This window comes from Homarus americanus, unplaced genomic scaffold (assembly GCF_018991925.1).
Source record: "Homarus americanus isolate GMGI-L3 unplaced genomic scaffold, GMGI_Hamer_2.0 scaffold18703, whole genome shotgun sequence".
Taxonomy (NCBI): Eukaryota; Metazoa; Arthropoda; class Malacostraca; order Decapoda; family Nephropidae; genus Homarus; species Homarus americanus.
The window spans coordinates 990,785-1,008,125 of NW_024749779.1; the positions used below are offsets into that span (position 1 = coordinate 990,785).

The following is a 17,341-nucleotide window of genomic DNA, read 5'->3' on the forward strand; positions in this document are numbered from 1 at the left end:
CCACCAACACTACCTGCTCTGCTGTTTCTACCTGTTCTGTTTCTACCTGTTCTTCTGTTTTTACCTGTTCTGTTTTTACCTGTTCTGTTTCTACCTACGTCTAATTACGATTTTTGGCAGATGTTCCTGTCAGTCAATCGTCCTCGTCTGGATGAACGAGCTGTCTAAAGAGTTACTCGCGGTTTTCCTCCTCATGCCACCCTGGCCGTCTCGTCTGTCTTTAAGCGAGTAGTAAGTACTTTAACTCGTTGTCTGCCGCATCCTCCTGTAGCTCAATGTCTGCCGTAACACCCCCTCTTCCCTCCCACACCAGGAAGTTCCCCTACCTAGTGTACCAGCATCCTAGGCTTTCAGTTTTCCCCCGTAACCTGATTCTCTCTCTCTCTCTCTCTCCACGGTGGCGTTGCTGTGGGTAAACCTGTTATCCTGGGAGTTGTAGCCCTTCGTTACTATCCCATCACAGGTTTGCATCAGCTCGGCGACCCTCCTCTCTCTCGCTCTCTCTTACTTGTTTCTATGTCCCTCCTATTTCTGTCTGTCTCTTACAGTATGTTCCTTTTAATTAAGGTGTCATTCAGGTGTTGACGCCCCCTGGTACTCTTTCATCTGACGATAGTAGTAGGTAGTCGACAGCTATCAAACAGGGAGGTACACATTGGAAGCATAATGTATTGTCTAATGGTTAACCCTGCTATCATATGGCATCACAATAATTGTGACCAAGTCCCAGGTTGATGATCTGACTTTCTGCCTCATTTACACACAATTGCAGGGTCTCAATTATTTCTCTTACTTTGCCAAAATAGCATATGTATATCTTTTCTCACTTTTGATCTTTTTTTTTCATTTTTATATTTGTTTATTTGAAGGACTTGACTCGTTACAATAGTGAAGGTGACAATTTCTTCAACTCTTGTCATGACTGTCGATGACCATTTCCCATTTGAGTTAGTCAACTCTACGAATGCCCTTCTTTCCTGATTAACTTGCTGAATTATTAACTGACTGACTGACTGATAAACTGAGCAAGATAGATAAATATCCCCCCCGTGTTCCCTGCCTACTCACATCACTCCCACCTTCACTGACTTTACTGATGACTAATTCCCCACCGCTCTTGCTTTTATAACAAGGTGAAGCCAACTGACTGAACAACGGATGGGGAAGCAACACCCACTACTCTTCAAGACACTAGTACCCCGTGTTAACTAACTAGTAAATAACACACAAGGTATAATACGAATCTTCAACCCAATTCTTCTATATTTCCAGTAAAATTTGACCAACAATTAATGTATATATTCCTACCTATATCATGGTGGTCATATAATAAAGATATATTTTGGAAGCACATATATTGTCTACTATTATTATACACATTTGTGATGAAGGAAAGTCCATTTCTTTTCCCCACTTTTTTATAGTTTTGTTAAAAATTCAGCGAACATAAAATACTGGAGACTAATGTACATGACTATATAACTACATATTGTAAGTTATGTTATGAGCGTTTTATTTGAGTGTGTGTGTATATATTATGAGTACTAGCATGTATAATGTGTGTCGGTATGTATATAATGTTATGTGTGTATTCATATAGAAGAGAAAATAATATATATCTAGTCTATGGTATTGTATGTGTGTGTGTATTAACAGAATATTAATAATATATGTATAACTTATGTAACTGTATATATATATGTATGCATTAAGAAACAGATAAATAATACATGTATAGTATATATAATTTTATGCCTGTGGGGTAATATAGAGACGAGAAATAATAGACAAGGAACATACGTAATAAAAGTGACATTAAGTACCGTCATATGGCAAGATAAACACAGAGGTGGGAGGGGGCGGTCGAAGGCAAGACAGGAAGACGCTCCGTATAGTGACAAATGATATCATGTAATATTAACGAGGCTGCGGCACGAGACCTTATTAGCCAGCAAAGGGCGGTAATGAATAATAATTACCTTGTAACACGAGCGATATAATGTGAAGGTTAAGTGGTGGTGAGGGTAGTGTCTTTGTTGAGTGAGAGGGTAGTTATTTTTCACAGAGAGAGAGAGGAGGGTGCTAAAGGAGTTCATAACAAGCTCCTGCCTTTTGTCTCTTGTGGTGCTGCAGACATCAAAGCGGTGCCCTGTTTCCCTCCTCCATATATATTGTAACATATAAAACTGAACTTCAATAACAACCTTTATTTTCTTTTAAAAAATATTGCTTTAAAAAAAATAAAAAATTATGACATCGCCCTCAAGAAAAAGTAAATTTGTTAGTTTTCCTCAATAATTTTCTCGTAAATCGGATAGATTATTAACATTTATCCGGTATGTAAATGAGTATTGACGCAACACAGACTCTAGCTGATGTGATTGCTTCTATCATTGTTGATGTGATAGGCTAGAATAATACACGAGATAGAAGAGATGAGGGAGCGAGTGGGGGTGGTATAGGGACGGACGTGTAGGGGGACCATAGTGTTTACCTCACAGTAGTATCACAATGTTATGGTGAATAGGATGACACTTACACGTGATGGTTTTAACTACTTGGATACATTATTATCCTGTAGGAAGGATTAAGTCATCATTTCCAAAAAAGTAAAACCAGTAGTCAAAGGATGGGTCGAACAGGTGATGGAGGTCCTTCAGGCTGATCCCACACATACAATTCAGGCACCAAAACGCATTTCTCTATTCATTTACAGCTTTATCTATCGAACAAATATACTTCTGTATATACACTGGGGGTTGGAATATCCCAAAAGCCAGCACAAGTAAATATGGTCACCAGATTCATAGCCAGACCTTATTTGGCGTGCCCACTGTACACCCGCTGATAATGCAAATATATACCACAATATATTTTTCCCCTTAAATGAATATCATATAGAGTGGAAGGTTCATGTAGTGGAATAACACAAACGAATGGGAGGCAACTCAGTCGCTGCTGCTGGAGGTATGTAATATTCATTTGACTGTAAATGGAACCGAGAGGAATGTGTGTGTGTGTGTGTGTGTCTCTCCTCACATTAACTGATAACATATGTAGTCTGCCGTAAATGCTCTCCAGTATATATTCTCCAGAAAATTCCCCTGTTGTTTATTAGTTTCCCTGACTTGGAATGTCTACCTGACTTGGAATATAGAGGTATACCTTATATAGGGATGTTTTCTATGATGTTTAAGGCTATATTAGACGATACATATTGCTTCTAATATATCCTCTGCATTTACTCTTTTGTTTCGTTATTAAATAAACTATAACGGAGTAAATCTATTTATTTTTCTATAATATATACCAGTCTTTTGCCTTAGGTGTTGGTAGTGAAATTTGGGTGGTAATGTCCGTAGACTTATTACCGTTATTGTCTTTCTCTGGGGAAGGAGGAGCACAGTGTATGCTCTCATATATAGTGTGTGTTAGGTGTGTACAGGAGACGCTTATAGTGTGTATGTGTGTACAGGGGAAGTTTATAGTGTGTCTTAGGTGTGTACAGGAGATGTTATAGTGTGCATGTGTGTACAGGAGACGTTTATAGTGTGTATGTGGGTACAGAAGATATTTATAGTGTGAATGTGTGTACAGGAGATGGTCTAGGTTGTGTATGTGTGTACAGGAGATGGTCTAGGTTGTGTATGTGTGTACAGGAGATGGTCTAGGTTGTGTATGTGTGTACAGGAGATGATCTAGGTTGTGTATGTGTGTACAGGAGATGGTCTAGGTTGTGTATGTGTGTACAGGAGATGGTCTAGGTTGTGTATGTGTGTACAGGTATTAATAGTGTGTCTCATGTGTGTACAGGAGACGTTAATAGCGTGTGTGTGTGAGTACAGGAGATGTTGACTTCGGTTTACAAACATATATCTTATTGACAAGATATTTGTTTTAATATTTTTTCTTAGTCTTTCATAAACGTCTGTTTAAGGTAATGAAGGAAACAATGAAACAAGTTCAGGTTTATTGTAAAAATATTTTCACAAATGTATCGAGATGTACAAAACTCCATAATTATAATCCTCTAGTTCTGTTTACACCATCTCATCCCTATTTTATATATGCTACCAATTTTTTTCTTTAATATCACAAAGTGAGTTTTCTCTCTTTCTCTCTCTCTCTCTCTAGTCTGAGTTCATAAGGTAGATGCAGTGTAGCGGTGAACTGATTTGTCTCAAACATATATACAATAATGAAACACTTACAAACAATGAGTAGACTTCCAAAGCTTTACAATAGTATTAACAGTTTGTAATGCACCAATGGGGCAAAGACTAAAAAGTGATTTGCTTTTTTTTATATAACATTTCCATTAAGCTGGCAAGAATGTGACTATGAAATCCTGGCTACTGAATATTTTACATACTCACACTGAAGGGGCTCAAGTGATGATGATGGTGATGATGATGATGATTGATGGTGATGATGATGATGAGCAGTATGGCGCTGAGGTGATTCAAGTATGTGTATTATCAACACTGGGGAAACATTGAATGTCTCATCTCTTCAATACGATCTTCTGTTACCACACCAACAGCACAATAGAAGTTACCTTACAAAAAACGACTTGCTCTTATGATCAATCGTACCACATGTCATTCACCTGTTCTAAAAAATATCCACGTCAGAGCTTGCTTGATCAGGTGTGTGTGTGTGTGTGTGTGTGTGTGTGTGTGTGTGTGTGTGTGTGTGTGTGTGTGTGTGTGTGTGTGTGTGTGTGTGTGTGTGTGTGTGTGTGTGTGTGTGTGTGTGTGTGTGTGTGTGTGTGTGTGTGTGTGTGTGTGTGTGTGTGTGTGTGTGTGTGTGTGTGTGTGTGTGTGTGTGTGTGTGCGCGCTCCACCAAAATGTTCCCTCTTTTTCCAGGACAAATATTTCCTTGTAGTTGATACATCTTCATACACACAAAAATCATATAGTACAGATAACCTTTGGCGTCAGGACACTAATTACTCTTTACCTGGAGAAGATAAGACCTGTGTTAATGTAATGAAATTGGAGAAGCTTATCACACACTCACACACACACACACACACCTGGTGCTGGTAACTGGTGGGCTGATTAACACACACTTAACAGCTGGTGGTGTTGATTCTGACAGGTGGTGATGGTAATAGCTGGCAATCATATTAGCACTCTTAAAAACACCTGGTGACGACAGCTGGCCTGACACACACTGACAGCTGTTGATAGTGACAGTTGGTAGTCACACTAACACACACTGGCAGCGGGTAATGATAGCTGTCTTGGCCGTGCTGACACACCGACGGAGGGACACCCAGCATTAGTGAATTAATGAAAGAAATATGGGAAATAATGAAATGATACTAAACGTGACTCTAATGGAATTGGTGAGGAATTACGTGAAAACAAAATATAACGAAAAAACAAAAAAAAAACAGAGATAAAGTGAATAAAAGATGAATGTAGATATACGTAGATTATAACATTTATAGAACAGAGGCGATCGATGTGTAGGTCGTAATAGAGTGTGTGTGTGTGTGTGTGTGTATGTGTGTGTGTGTGTGTGTGTGTGTGTCATATTGTTATAGGAAAAGGGGGGTGGTCTAGGGGATGGAATGAGGGGTTCTTATACAATGATGTATGGTAAGTACAAAATAACAATGATCACAGGAAGACAATCCAGAGTGATGAATGATACTCCTGTTGTATGATCTCTCTCTCTCTCTCTCTCTCTCTCTCTCTCTCTCTCTCTCTCTCTCTCTCTCTCTCTCTCTCTCTCTCTCTCTCTCTCTCTCTCTCATTTAACTCTCAGACACAAACCTATGAAATAAACAGTATTGTATATTATCTGTAAGAGAAGGTCACAAACACAAACCTCCTTTACATAATCAAGTCAAACAAGATAGAAGTCACTGGGGTGTTCCCTGTACTTGACGTTACCAGTGGTAACCAGGAGGAACACAGGGGGTAATGCGTAGTAGTTTACATATCAACAAATACAGCTCAGTCTCTTATATCAACGACAGATCGACGATATATAAACACGGAGTCCCTGTACAGACTTGCTTTATGCTGTCATAACACTGATTAAAAAAAATAGTTTATAGTACAATATGACAACTGAGTGTGTCAATCTCATGAGAGGGTTAGCGTTCAATCTCTTCACACTACAGCACAGGCTCACGACACTCACACGGTACTCTCAATTTTGCTTTGACACGTTATGTAATTAAGCAAATAATCGATGACCTTAGATAGAGAGACAAGTTTTCTACAGAGACCTGTAACACGTCTTCTTGATGCCACTGTGAGAATTTGAATTGTATTTATGTTTTCTGATTATATACAAAAGCATTCGTATCATTTATACCACATTGGCCTTAGTCTTCTATTCAAGTATACTGTAAATAGTGGAGGTTGAGCTATGTGCCAGAAACGTGTGTGTGTGTGTGTGTGTGTGTGTGTGTGTGTGTGTGTGTGTGTGTGTGTGTGTGTGTGTGTGTGTGTGTGTGTGTGTGTGTGTGTGTGTGTGTGTGTGTGTGTGTGTGTGTGTGTGTGTGTGTGTGTGTGTGTGTGTGTGTGTGTGTGTGTGTGTGTGTGTGTGTGTGTGTGTGTGTGTGTGTGTGTGTGTGTGTGTGTGTGTGTGTGTGTGTGTGTGTGTGTGTGTGAACCTGTCTACATGCACACATCATATAACACTTCAGTCTGACGAACATACAAGCTACAATGTCATGTTCATTCTAAAAGACATCATGTAACATATGGCCAATTTGTGTACAAAAAAAAACTCAAAACAGCCTCTACTTAGGAGCGACCGACTAACTACACAGATTATCTATAGTACAAAAGTCTAGCGGCTCCTGATACACACAAATAAAGCAAGTCGTTAACTGTCCCATTACTGATATGTTTACACGTGGAATAAGAGAGAACAGCAGTAAACAATGTGGATGAATTTTCTTACAAAAAACACATATTTCAAGTATTATAAGGGTACAAGATAACATGCCAAGAGTTTCTCAGTATAAAAATCTGTTGGTAAATATTGTTTTTTTTTTTCTTCGTTCATTTATGTCGTAATTTAGTCGTGTGTCTTGTAAAAATATTGTTTATTGTCGGTGACTTAACAGTTACCACTCCTGCAAAATTTATTGAGATTTTTCTGTATTATTTTCGTGAATTAGTTTCATAATGAAACTCAAAACACAATTAAATAACACGTTAAATTTCGCGTAATGTTAGTAGTTTCTCCTTGCTATAAAATATTTTAGTTACACTTTCCAGATGATTGTAATAATTTAGTAGCAATTACAACGACGTTTTTCTTTCCTCCCACAAAATATTTTTTCAAATCCACGACTACAACTATGTGGTACTGTGAGCTTGTGACTAGCTAATCACTTCACACACCTCACCAGAACGAGTTTCTTCAATGGCACGTAAGATTACAAGTTTTTTTTATAAACCAACAATCAGTTCCACAGTATACGACATAAAATAATGTTACTGTGGATGGAGGAGAGTGAGTGTCACACCTTCTGCACCGACTCTTCTTCTTCAGTAGCACTATACAGCCAGGGTGGTGTGTTGGAGGGAGAGCACATCCTCACGACACGACTCTGCTGTAAAAAAAAAACACACACACAAAAAAATCACCGCATCAACCACGCACATGCTGACGACACCCACCACGTCTGTTTAGTACTTGTTGGCTGCGAGTACCAGAGTTAACACCTTCATTGTCCTGAACTGTGTCTGGTGGTAAGCGAAGAGAGTCCATTATTACCAGTAAATCTTGTATGTCTCTGTTTTGTTTCCGGCTACAAGTTATAATGTCTTTTCACTTCATTAATTACATAAAAATATCTAATTTGGGTACTTCACTGGGCTAAAGACTTATTAAACTCTCATCACGTGGAAGCAAAATATTGGCTGGTATCGTTGTGTTCGTTCAGTTGCTGCTAAAATGATGATGGAATAACTGGCGTGGAATACGTACTCTCAGTCAGACACTTCCAGATATAATATACACTTCCCTGAGTCATGCATCCCCTCTTTTTGCACACGGTTTTTTCTGTTATAAACGAAATATATTAATATACCAATTGACAGCGTCGTCCGTAGCACAAGTAAAGACGGTGGCTGGGTAGTCCTTGGCTGCCACCTGAGCGTTATGAAGTGCTGAACATAACCCAGTGGTGTTGCACAGCTGGTGGTGGCGGTGTGTGTGTGTGTGTGTGTGTGTTGTCATCTTACTACTAATATGGCAGCGCTGGGCCAAAATGACTGGCTGTCTTGGTGGCTCGCGAACACGGAATGTGGGCAGGGGGGGGGGGCAGAGAAAACTCGCTTTGGGGGTGATTAGACGGCACTCTCTTGGTGGCTGGTGGCTAGGAAGGTGCCTACAGCTCGCGGATGAGGGGGTCCTCCTTCCCGTAGCCTCTCTCCTCCCCGGCGCAGCGTCCCGTATACACTAACACTTTCATCTCGGCCCATCGACGGCGCCTGGGAGGGATGGTGACCCCGGACAGGATGCAGCACGCCCGCCAGGTCATGCAGGGAAGTGGTGGTGGTCATGCAGCCATCGATCATATCATGACCCATATCCCTGGGGTCTATCATGACCTGTTGCATGTGGGTGGGGTGGGCGGGGTGGGCGGGGTGGGCGGAATGGGAGGGGTGGGCAGGGTAGGCGTGGTAAGGGTGTGGGGCGAGGCTCGTGTACACTACAGGTTCTTCACGACGTCTGATGGTAGAACTGAGCGGGCCGCCAGACATCACCTCAACGTACTCCACGTCCACTCCCTGAAACACCAACACATATATATTACTGTTCAACATACACTCGTCTATGGTGTTCCTAAGACACTTTTTAACTACTTTATTCTACTTATTTCCATATTTGATCTATGCTTTTAGTGAGTTATCAAATTATCAGAATTTAAACTTTTTGAAGACAGACCCATAATCTGCACGTCAAGGAATACCTATACTGATATCTTGAGCAAAATTAATTAGTCAGCCCCCCAAAAAAACTGCAAGGTATCAACAGACCTCCATTAAATGTTCACATAAGTGTATACAACCACAAGATACCCTGCGAAATGTTATCTATTCACAGTATTGATCCTATAAACATTGTTATGCTCTTAATGTAAGCAATGTAACATTATACCGTACGCGCCTGGAGACATTCATCACATACACCCGTTCATGGTATATGTTAAGTCCGCCTCAACTTCTAGTTTTACGGGATTATTGAATATTGGCAGCAGAACGAAAGTCAGGATCAAACAACCGTTCTAGCAGAGCCTATTACGCATCTCTTTGTTGTAATCCCTTTGATAATAATCATGGCCGACTTAGTAAAGCAGATTATCCCTTTCTTGTATGGAGCAAATCACCAGCTGGAGCTTCATTAACTCGGATCATAAGACTTTATGGACCCCGTCAATCATGCTTCTTTTACCAGCCTGACCTCATTATATAAATGCACGGATGAGAGGGGACACGTGTGCTTATATATTTCATAAATATTATAATGGAACGAAAGCCATAAGGTGATCTTATGCAGACACAGAGAGATTATAGAACGAACTGATCTCGTGTAAGACAAACTCCTTCTGAATAAATACATTGAAGTCTTTATCTTATACCATAGGAGACAACATAACTCCGAGCCAACCCCATCCTAATCTAGTTATTCTTAAGCATTCTGTCAACACAAACTTCTCAAACACCTGGCCAAGATGGATGTGCAGAGTGGGCAGAATGGGGCTTGTCATCTCGGAATGGTTTCAGATTCTTCGTTCATTTTTCAGATTGTTTAGTACTAAAAGCGTTCGAAGAGTTTTGGGTGAATGTACATATTAAAGAAACAAAAAAAAAAGTGCCTTCATGGAGGAGTTCTACCTTAGGGGATGGGACTAACTCCGAAAAACTCAACTTTTGAAATCTACACCAACAAACAAACAGACGCTGTGTTTTATATATTACATTTTCTGATGATCTTTACAAAATGTGTATTACAAAGACAACGCTCACTAGGTATAAACTAATCGCGTGCTGTACATGACCCACCCTTAAATAACAACTAAACCCAAGTGTAGGAATCTTGGCCACAATTACGTGTACATAACAGGGTTAGGGTGAGTTATAACAGCAGTATATGTATGTTAGATCGAAATGAATACTATGTTTATTACAGGTAAACTTGTTCACGAGGTTTGTTAATAACCCTAGACGTTGTTAATATTACATGGACTCTTTTATTATAACTTGGAGCATGAAGTACGGGCGTGATTTTTACTTAAAATTTCGAGGATATTATTATTTTCATGTATATGCGTGAAGGTGATTACAAGGAACATTAATTTTTAGTGAAGGATGTAAGAGCATAGTTAGAATTCTGGCAGTCTAAATATTCAATTAATATCATATGCTACACTTCATAACTATTACGGATGACGTCTTAGATATAGGAAATAGCCTTATTTAATGTTTAACTGTTCTTCCTCCTTTCACGACATTATTTTGCTCCAAACAATTAGGGAGGATAAGGCTCTCTACCTTTGTATCATGCTGTACACGACCATGTGTGTGTTAAGTGAGTGAACCGTTATTAGCAGGGAGAAGTGTTTGGTGTAACACTCACCTTGTGATGGTCCGGCAGCGTGGTGGTCACCCCCGACACGCTGTTCCCCTGAAGGATCGCCACCGCCTCCACACACCTCGGCGTCCCTAGACCTAGAGTCTCCTCCAACTCCTCGTCCTCCTCGCCTTCAGGAGAGAAACAAAAATTATATTAGTGACAGATCGTGTGGAGTGTGTTTCGTTGGGGCAAGTTATCAAGTTTATTAAAATGTTAGACTGAATCTCATATATATAAATATATATATATATATATATATATATATATATATATATATATATATATATATATATATATATATATATATATATATATATATATATATATCCACAACTTGTATGTGATGACATAAATAAACAAACGCTAACTGTAAATGGACTTTTGTTCTCCTGTATTGGTAAATATTGTATTGTTTTGTTGGTAAAGGGAAAAAACGACACATCATTTTGTTATAATTTTATACTTTATAGTGGAAGATAAACCCTCAATGGCCGGAGCTGGAGTGTTATTCACACAGCAATAAATAACTATTCTTTTGTGGAAACTAAATGCTTGAATTTTTTATTTCCAAAATAGAACTCGTATTATGATTTGAGTCAACGTTTTCAGTGAATACGTTAAGTTTAATTTCGGTATTTGTATATTCATACGTAAAACAGTCTACTATTTTAGTCAAACCTCAGATTACAAAAAATAATTTTAACATATACAGTAGACATTTTTGATCAGGGTACAGCGGCAAACTGACTATAGCGATCGCCACCTGTCACACGTGTTCGGTAATCTGCCCCCCGGGCACCCCTAGTCCACCCAGCTGCGTATCGGTACCTGACTTTACAGTTAAGGAAGTAAAGGCAGTTGAGTACAGTGCCTCCATTTTCTTTTTCGGAATGGTGCATAGCCTCGGTAAATATAGCTTGGCATCACTGTAAACACACTCTGACAACATTGTAAACACTGGCAAATACTGCCTAATATTAGTGTAAAAATAAGCTAACAACGGTGTAAACACTAGGCAGCTCCATAGTAAACAGAGGCTAGCTACAGTGTGAATATTACCTAGCTCCACTGTAAACACAGCCTAGCAACACTGTAAACATTATCTAACAACAGCGCAAGCAGGGCGGCCACCCAACAATGTTAAAAATATCTATGAGTTTGTGTTTGTGTGTGTGTGTGTGTGTGTTTCTGTACATGCAGATGTAAATAAACAGTCACCATACATCTATATCATGATAACAACAAGTGCCAAACAGGTTTTTCCTACCAAGTACGTCTGCCAATAAGTATCACACAACTAATAATTAATTACATATAAGAGTAAATCATCCCAGATAAAAATACTTGACAAGATCTAAAATATGGTTTTTTTTCTTCTAAACTATTCAGTAGTTGTACAGTGTTTCAGGAATTATGCTCATTGAACTGTTTAGTGTCAGTCTCTCATAATGCCTGACAATGAATAAGTTTTAAATAACACGACCAATAGCCTGAGTCTCTTTTTCTCTCCTCCGTGTCCTAGAATATTGCTCCTGAACGTCAACAATCACCTAAGTTCTTAAAAAATTAAAAAAAAACAATAACAAATAAGAAGATTCAAAGGTTAATATGAGTAAATTTTTAAACCACAGGAATAACTTGTGTCTGTGTTTGGTGTTGTGATCTACATTTAAAGTAAGATAATACTGTATAACATCCCTGCAAGATGAGGTGGGAAAGTTAGGTTACGTAAATTATCAGATAAAGTTGAAGCTTCCGTCAACAGTGAGCCCCTCAAGGGATTCACCATTACCAAGTATGTCCACAATTAAGCTTTTCATACACTTAACGACCATACACCAAGCTGAGACAGAACAACATCTCACTGTGCATGATAGACATATGGAACACCTTGACCCAGGTAATGGCCACTTCCCCCAAAAAGGTTGACCTATGAGAGATGACTGGAAAAACACTTGGTAGAACAAGACGTCTGGTACCGAAACCTAACTAGCTACCTTTAGTACGCGTCTTAGAAACTGATGGTGATTTTTATGTAGAAGCCTAAATCCTTCGACCTCAATAAGCGTGAGCTAAGGGGTCATCTAAGGGTCGACTTATGCCGTTAGAGCAGAAGAAGGAGTCATTCTATCAAGGAAAATCTCGTCGTAGAGTGAAGAGTACGGTGAAGGCTGACTGTTTGATCAAGCCTCGACTTTGACATTTGTTCAGCATTAATATTGTATCAGCACACCTTAGCACCTTCTACCAGTACCACACACACACGCGCGCGCGCACACACACGCATTGAGGTCATATATGTACGTTTCCTTTTAAGAGCAGGGTACTCTCTCTCTCTCTCTCTCTCTCTCTCTCTCTCTCTCTCTCTCTCTCTCTCTCTCTCTCTCTCTCTCTCTCTCTCTCTCTCTCTCTCTCTCTCTCTCTCTCTCTCTCTCTCTCTCTCTCTCTCTCTCTCTCTCTCTCTCTCTCTCTCTCTCCATTAAGACTGGGCCCCAACCTTTCATAGGTCTTAATCATTATGGTCAAAACCTCTTAGTGCGGCACATTTGATTTGATTTGATTAGTAAAGATTCATACAGTACAAACAAACATATATAGCCATTAAAAACGATATATATAAAAGTATTGTCTATATATAATACTAAATGGACATATCTGTTTGTGTGTTCCAGCCGTAGCTCCAAGACAGAAGCAGTAAGAGACGTGAAACTTTACACACATATCACATGGGAGCCAAGGTTGTGCACCTTGGTATTACTATTGACCACGGACCCCCGGCTGGTCCAGGCAAGAACCAAAAATCTTCCCCGACTGAGATATGACCACGGCGACTGTGGGAGTTGGTGACCCGTGACAGTGAGGACAAACTGAGGCAGTCAAGGTTATACTGTATATACCTAACCCAAGAAGAACCTACATGGCCACCAGGATGTTTCCAGCTCACAACTCGACCTCAGTTAGGAGTCTGGCGACCAGTTTCTGCCCAGCGTCTCTGTATCGCCCCAAAATTTCCTCTGAACGTCTTCCCTGAGAAATTTTCCAGTAAAAATCGGCCGACGGTGGTGATAACAGGAAGGCTTGTCGGACCCCTCAGCCAGAGTGTTCCCAGCCATGGTAAACATCTCTCAATTGCTGTTTGTCAGCAATTTTGTCAAAGGAAGAAAAGGACCACCATTTGCAATTGGTAGGTCGTGCTTGTGAGAGTTTTGCAAGAAAGCATAAAATATTGAAAAAATATAGATAGGGGAACAGTTTAGAGACTGTGTGCTTATATATATATATATATATATATATATATATATATATATATATATATATATATATATATATATATATATATATATATATATATATATATATATATACACTCGCATTGCTGATATCATGTTACCTGACTCTCACCTGTGCCTCTGCCTGAATCATACTTCTTCTGACTGATTAATCTGTGCTTCTGACTGACTTTCACCTGTGCTTCTCCCTGACTCTCACCTGTTCCCTTGACTAACTCACCTGTGCCTCTGACCACGTCTGGGTTGCCAGACTTGGCCAGCGTGTGGGTGTCCTCGCTACTCCCGCCACCCACGTATACACTAGTGAGTGTGGGCGGCGACTCATTCTTAGGTTGATGGTTTTGGGGTCGGGTACGGTGGGCGTAGTGGGTGAGGACCAACCCTGCCACAACCAGCACCAGCACGGCGCCTACACCACCCACCACGGCGCCCACGACAGGAGGTACGAACATCTCTTCTGGGGGACCTGAGAGAAAGAGATGGTGACAAGCTAGTGGAATAAAAACTGTCGCTGCAACGCCTAGAGATAACGCTTTAGTCTCACACACTGCGAGATGGCTCCCTTAATTTGCATTCTGCTGAAATGTTGAAACTGAAATAGCCCCTTTAAGTTTTAAACTGACATACTTGGGGAAACTTTTTATGTAAAACTTCGGGGGAAACATTTTCATTACGATGTGGAGGAAACCATTTCACTTTCATAGTTTAGGTTGTTTTAAATAAACACTCTGGAGAAGTATTTTCAGCTTAATATTCTGGAACTGACAAACAAGGGGAGTGTATTGATGTGTCTCAGAATCATCACACTCAGTACACCAACACCCTGCATAACGCTGGAGGAACCAATGTACTCACGTATCCGCTTCTCCGCCACTTTCATGATGTCAGCTTCGAGGGTGACGGAGGCGCTCTGGCCGCGGGTGTTGGTCGCTCGAACCTTGAGGGTGACTCCCATACCCGCTTCTAAACCCCGAACTACGAACTCCGGCGCCAGGCTGCAGGAGGAGAGAGAGAGAGCAGTCACAGCATCAATAAACTACCACCTGTGTTAGTTCATATGGGGGAAAGAGAGAGAGAGAGAAGGAGGGAGGGAGGGACGGAGGAAGAGAGGAAAGGAGGGAAGGAGGGATGGAGAAAAGAAAGAAGAGAGGGAAGGAGGGGAGGTATGGAAGAGAAGGAAGGAGGAGAGGGGTGGAAGAGAAGGAAAAAGGGGAAGGATGGATGAGAAGGAAGGAAAAGGGAATGAGAGTGAGAGGAAGATGCATTTAATCAGTCACAATATTATTTGATAATAAACAATAATAATGGAAGGAAGTGAATATTTATGGTGTACCAAATTATAACACTGTACGATATTTTTGTTGTCGTCTTCTTTACTTCATTTATGTTCGTCGTTTCAACAAAGGGTCGAAGTTTAGAAAGGTTTTGCGGTCACGACTTTACAGAAATGCGTCAGGCCACTTGTATTAAACCTCAACGCGTGGGTAAATTCTTGCCTCAGTTGAAAGAAGGAAGACATATTATTTTATTCTTTTCTTTCTTTCTTTCTTTCTTTCTTTTTTTCTTTCTATTTTCTTGTTCTTATTCTTGTTGTTGTTGTTGGTCTTCTTATACTTTATTATTATTATTATTATTATTATTATTATTATTATTATTATTATTATTATTATTATTATTATTATTATTATTATTATTATTATTATTATTATTAATTTTAGTCTATGGTGAATGTTATTGAGATTAATTACCATAATAGCCAAAACAGGTCCGTGGGTCAAAGATCAAGGCTAAAGTAGGTCAAAGGTTACCTCTTTCTTAACGTCACTCCTGCAATGCACCAAATACTCTGATTGAAACGATGCATGAATATAAATAAATCATCACCAGTCACAGTGCATGATACCTTACTCACAGCTCCTTGTCAATAACTCAGTAGGTCAGAAAAGGGTCAGAGGTCAACGTAGTATCCGAATCAGGTAAAATTTGGGACCTAATTTTCGGGTGAATTTTCGATATTTTTTTTCTTCCCATTTTAGCCTGTCTGTCTGTCTGTCTGTCTGTTTGTGTCTGTCTCTCTGTATCTGTCTGTCTGTCTGTCAAGTCCGCAGAAGAGTCTGAAGTCAAATTCTCATCACCACAGCAAGATGTATTCAAGATTTAACACCCGACCTGCGTAACCTGTCCTGACCCACTGAATACAGGCTACAGATACAGGCTAATGATACAGGCTAATGATACAGGCTATTGATACAGACTAATGATAAAGACTATAATATATTGTATGTATCGTCCTTAAAAGCCCCAGACAGAGAGAGAGAGAGAGTGAGAGAGAGAGAGTAAATACTAAGATAGACTAAATATGAATGAGTGACAGATAGATTGATAGTAAAATAGATATATAGACAGACATATAGAAGGTATTTATAAAAGAACATCAGAGAAATAGATCGATATACAGACAGGCAGACAGATAGATAGACAGACAGACAGACAGACAGACAGTGTATTAAAGCTCTCCTGGATTTATTAATGTAAGACTGACAGAATAGCTCAGAGAGTGTTGTTGCTCCTTGAGTTGTAGTGAAGGTTTAAGTTATTCAAATTGTGTGTGTGTGTGTGTGTGTGTGTGTGTGTGTGTGTGTGTGTGTGTGTGTGTGTGTGTGTGTGTGTGTGTGTGTGTGTGTGATGGACATATATGTACACCATCCATGACGTTATTTATTACTTCCTGAGAACATTCCACATATCTCGTGTCTACACCTCCCTAAGCATTGATGTGAGGAAAAATGTATACTACACTACACTGGTTTACTGTACACTAGATCAAGTGTAGAGGAAGAAGTATACTAGACTACACTACAGTAGTTTACTCTTCCCTAGTACACATGCACTCAAACTCAACTTACTATACCTAACCTAACCATTACTAGCAACAGAATATGCTATTTGATGATGAATTCCTATTAACAAACTAGAGAGGACAGATCAATGTTTTTACCCCATCCTAGGAAATATTAGTGGATCGATTTTCACTTTACTATTTCTATCTGTGGAATGTTACTCTAATTTGCGCTAGTGAGGTGAGGTTAGGTTAGGTTAGGTTAGGTTAACTTTAAATAAGACACTGTTTAAACTCCAGTAAATATGTCATAGAGGGAGTGAGTCACAAGAGGCATCATGAATACACAATTTCTCGAGTTGGAAAATTAAAACGGGAGGCAATTTAGAGCGAGGTTGAGGCAGCAGTTTCAACACGAGTGGAGAGAGAGAGTGTGTGTGTGTGTTCTACCATTCGGGAAACACCTCACTAAATACCTGGTTGACCCCTCTATCTCTTACCTATAGTCCACGCAGGTGTTAGATAATTTATTTGGCATAGACGAAAATAAATAAATAATGACAAATTAAGTAACACACAAATAGCGACTCTTTA

General features: G+C 39.7%; 1 protein-coding gene across 2 annotated transcripts in view; it reads right to left on the reverse strand.

Annotated features, from left to right (window-relative positions):
- Window positions 1–8,305: 8,305 nt before the first annotated feature.
- Window positions 8,306–17,341, reverse strand: part of LOC121853896 (nephrin-like) — a 68,406-nt gene continuing 59,370 nt past the window's right edge. For both annotated transcript variants that reach the window (XM_042348279.1, XM_042348278.1), the window contains exons 11-14: window positions 14,764–14,903; window positions 14,129–14,374; window positions 10,622–10,746; window positions 8,306–8,772 (exon numbers count right to left, since the gene is read on the reverse strand). In XM_042348279.1, coding sequence (XP_042204213.1) covers window positions 8,329–8,772; window positions 10,622–10,746; window positions 14,129–14,374; window positions 14,764–14,903 — 955 coding nt within the window. In that variant the 3' untranslated portion in view covers window positions 8,306–8,328. The remainder of the gene's footprint in view (window positions 8,773–10,621; window positions 10,747–14,128; window positions 14,375–14,763; window positions 14,904–17,341) is intronic.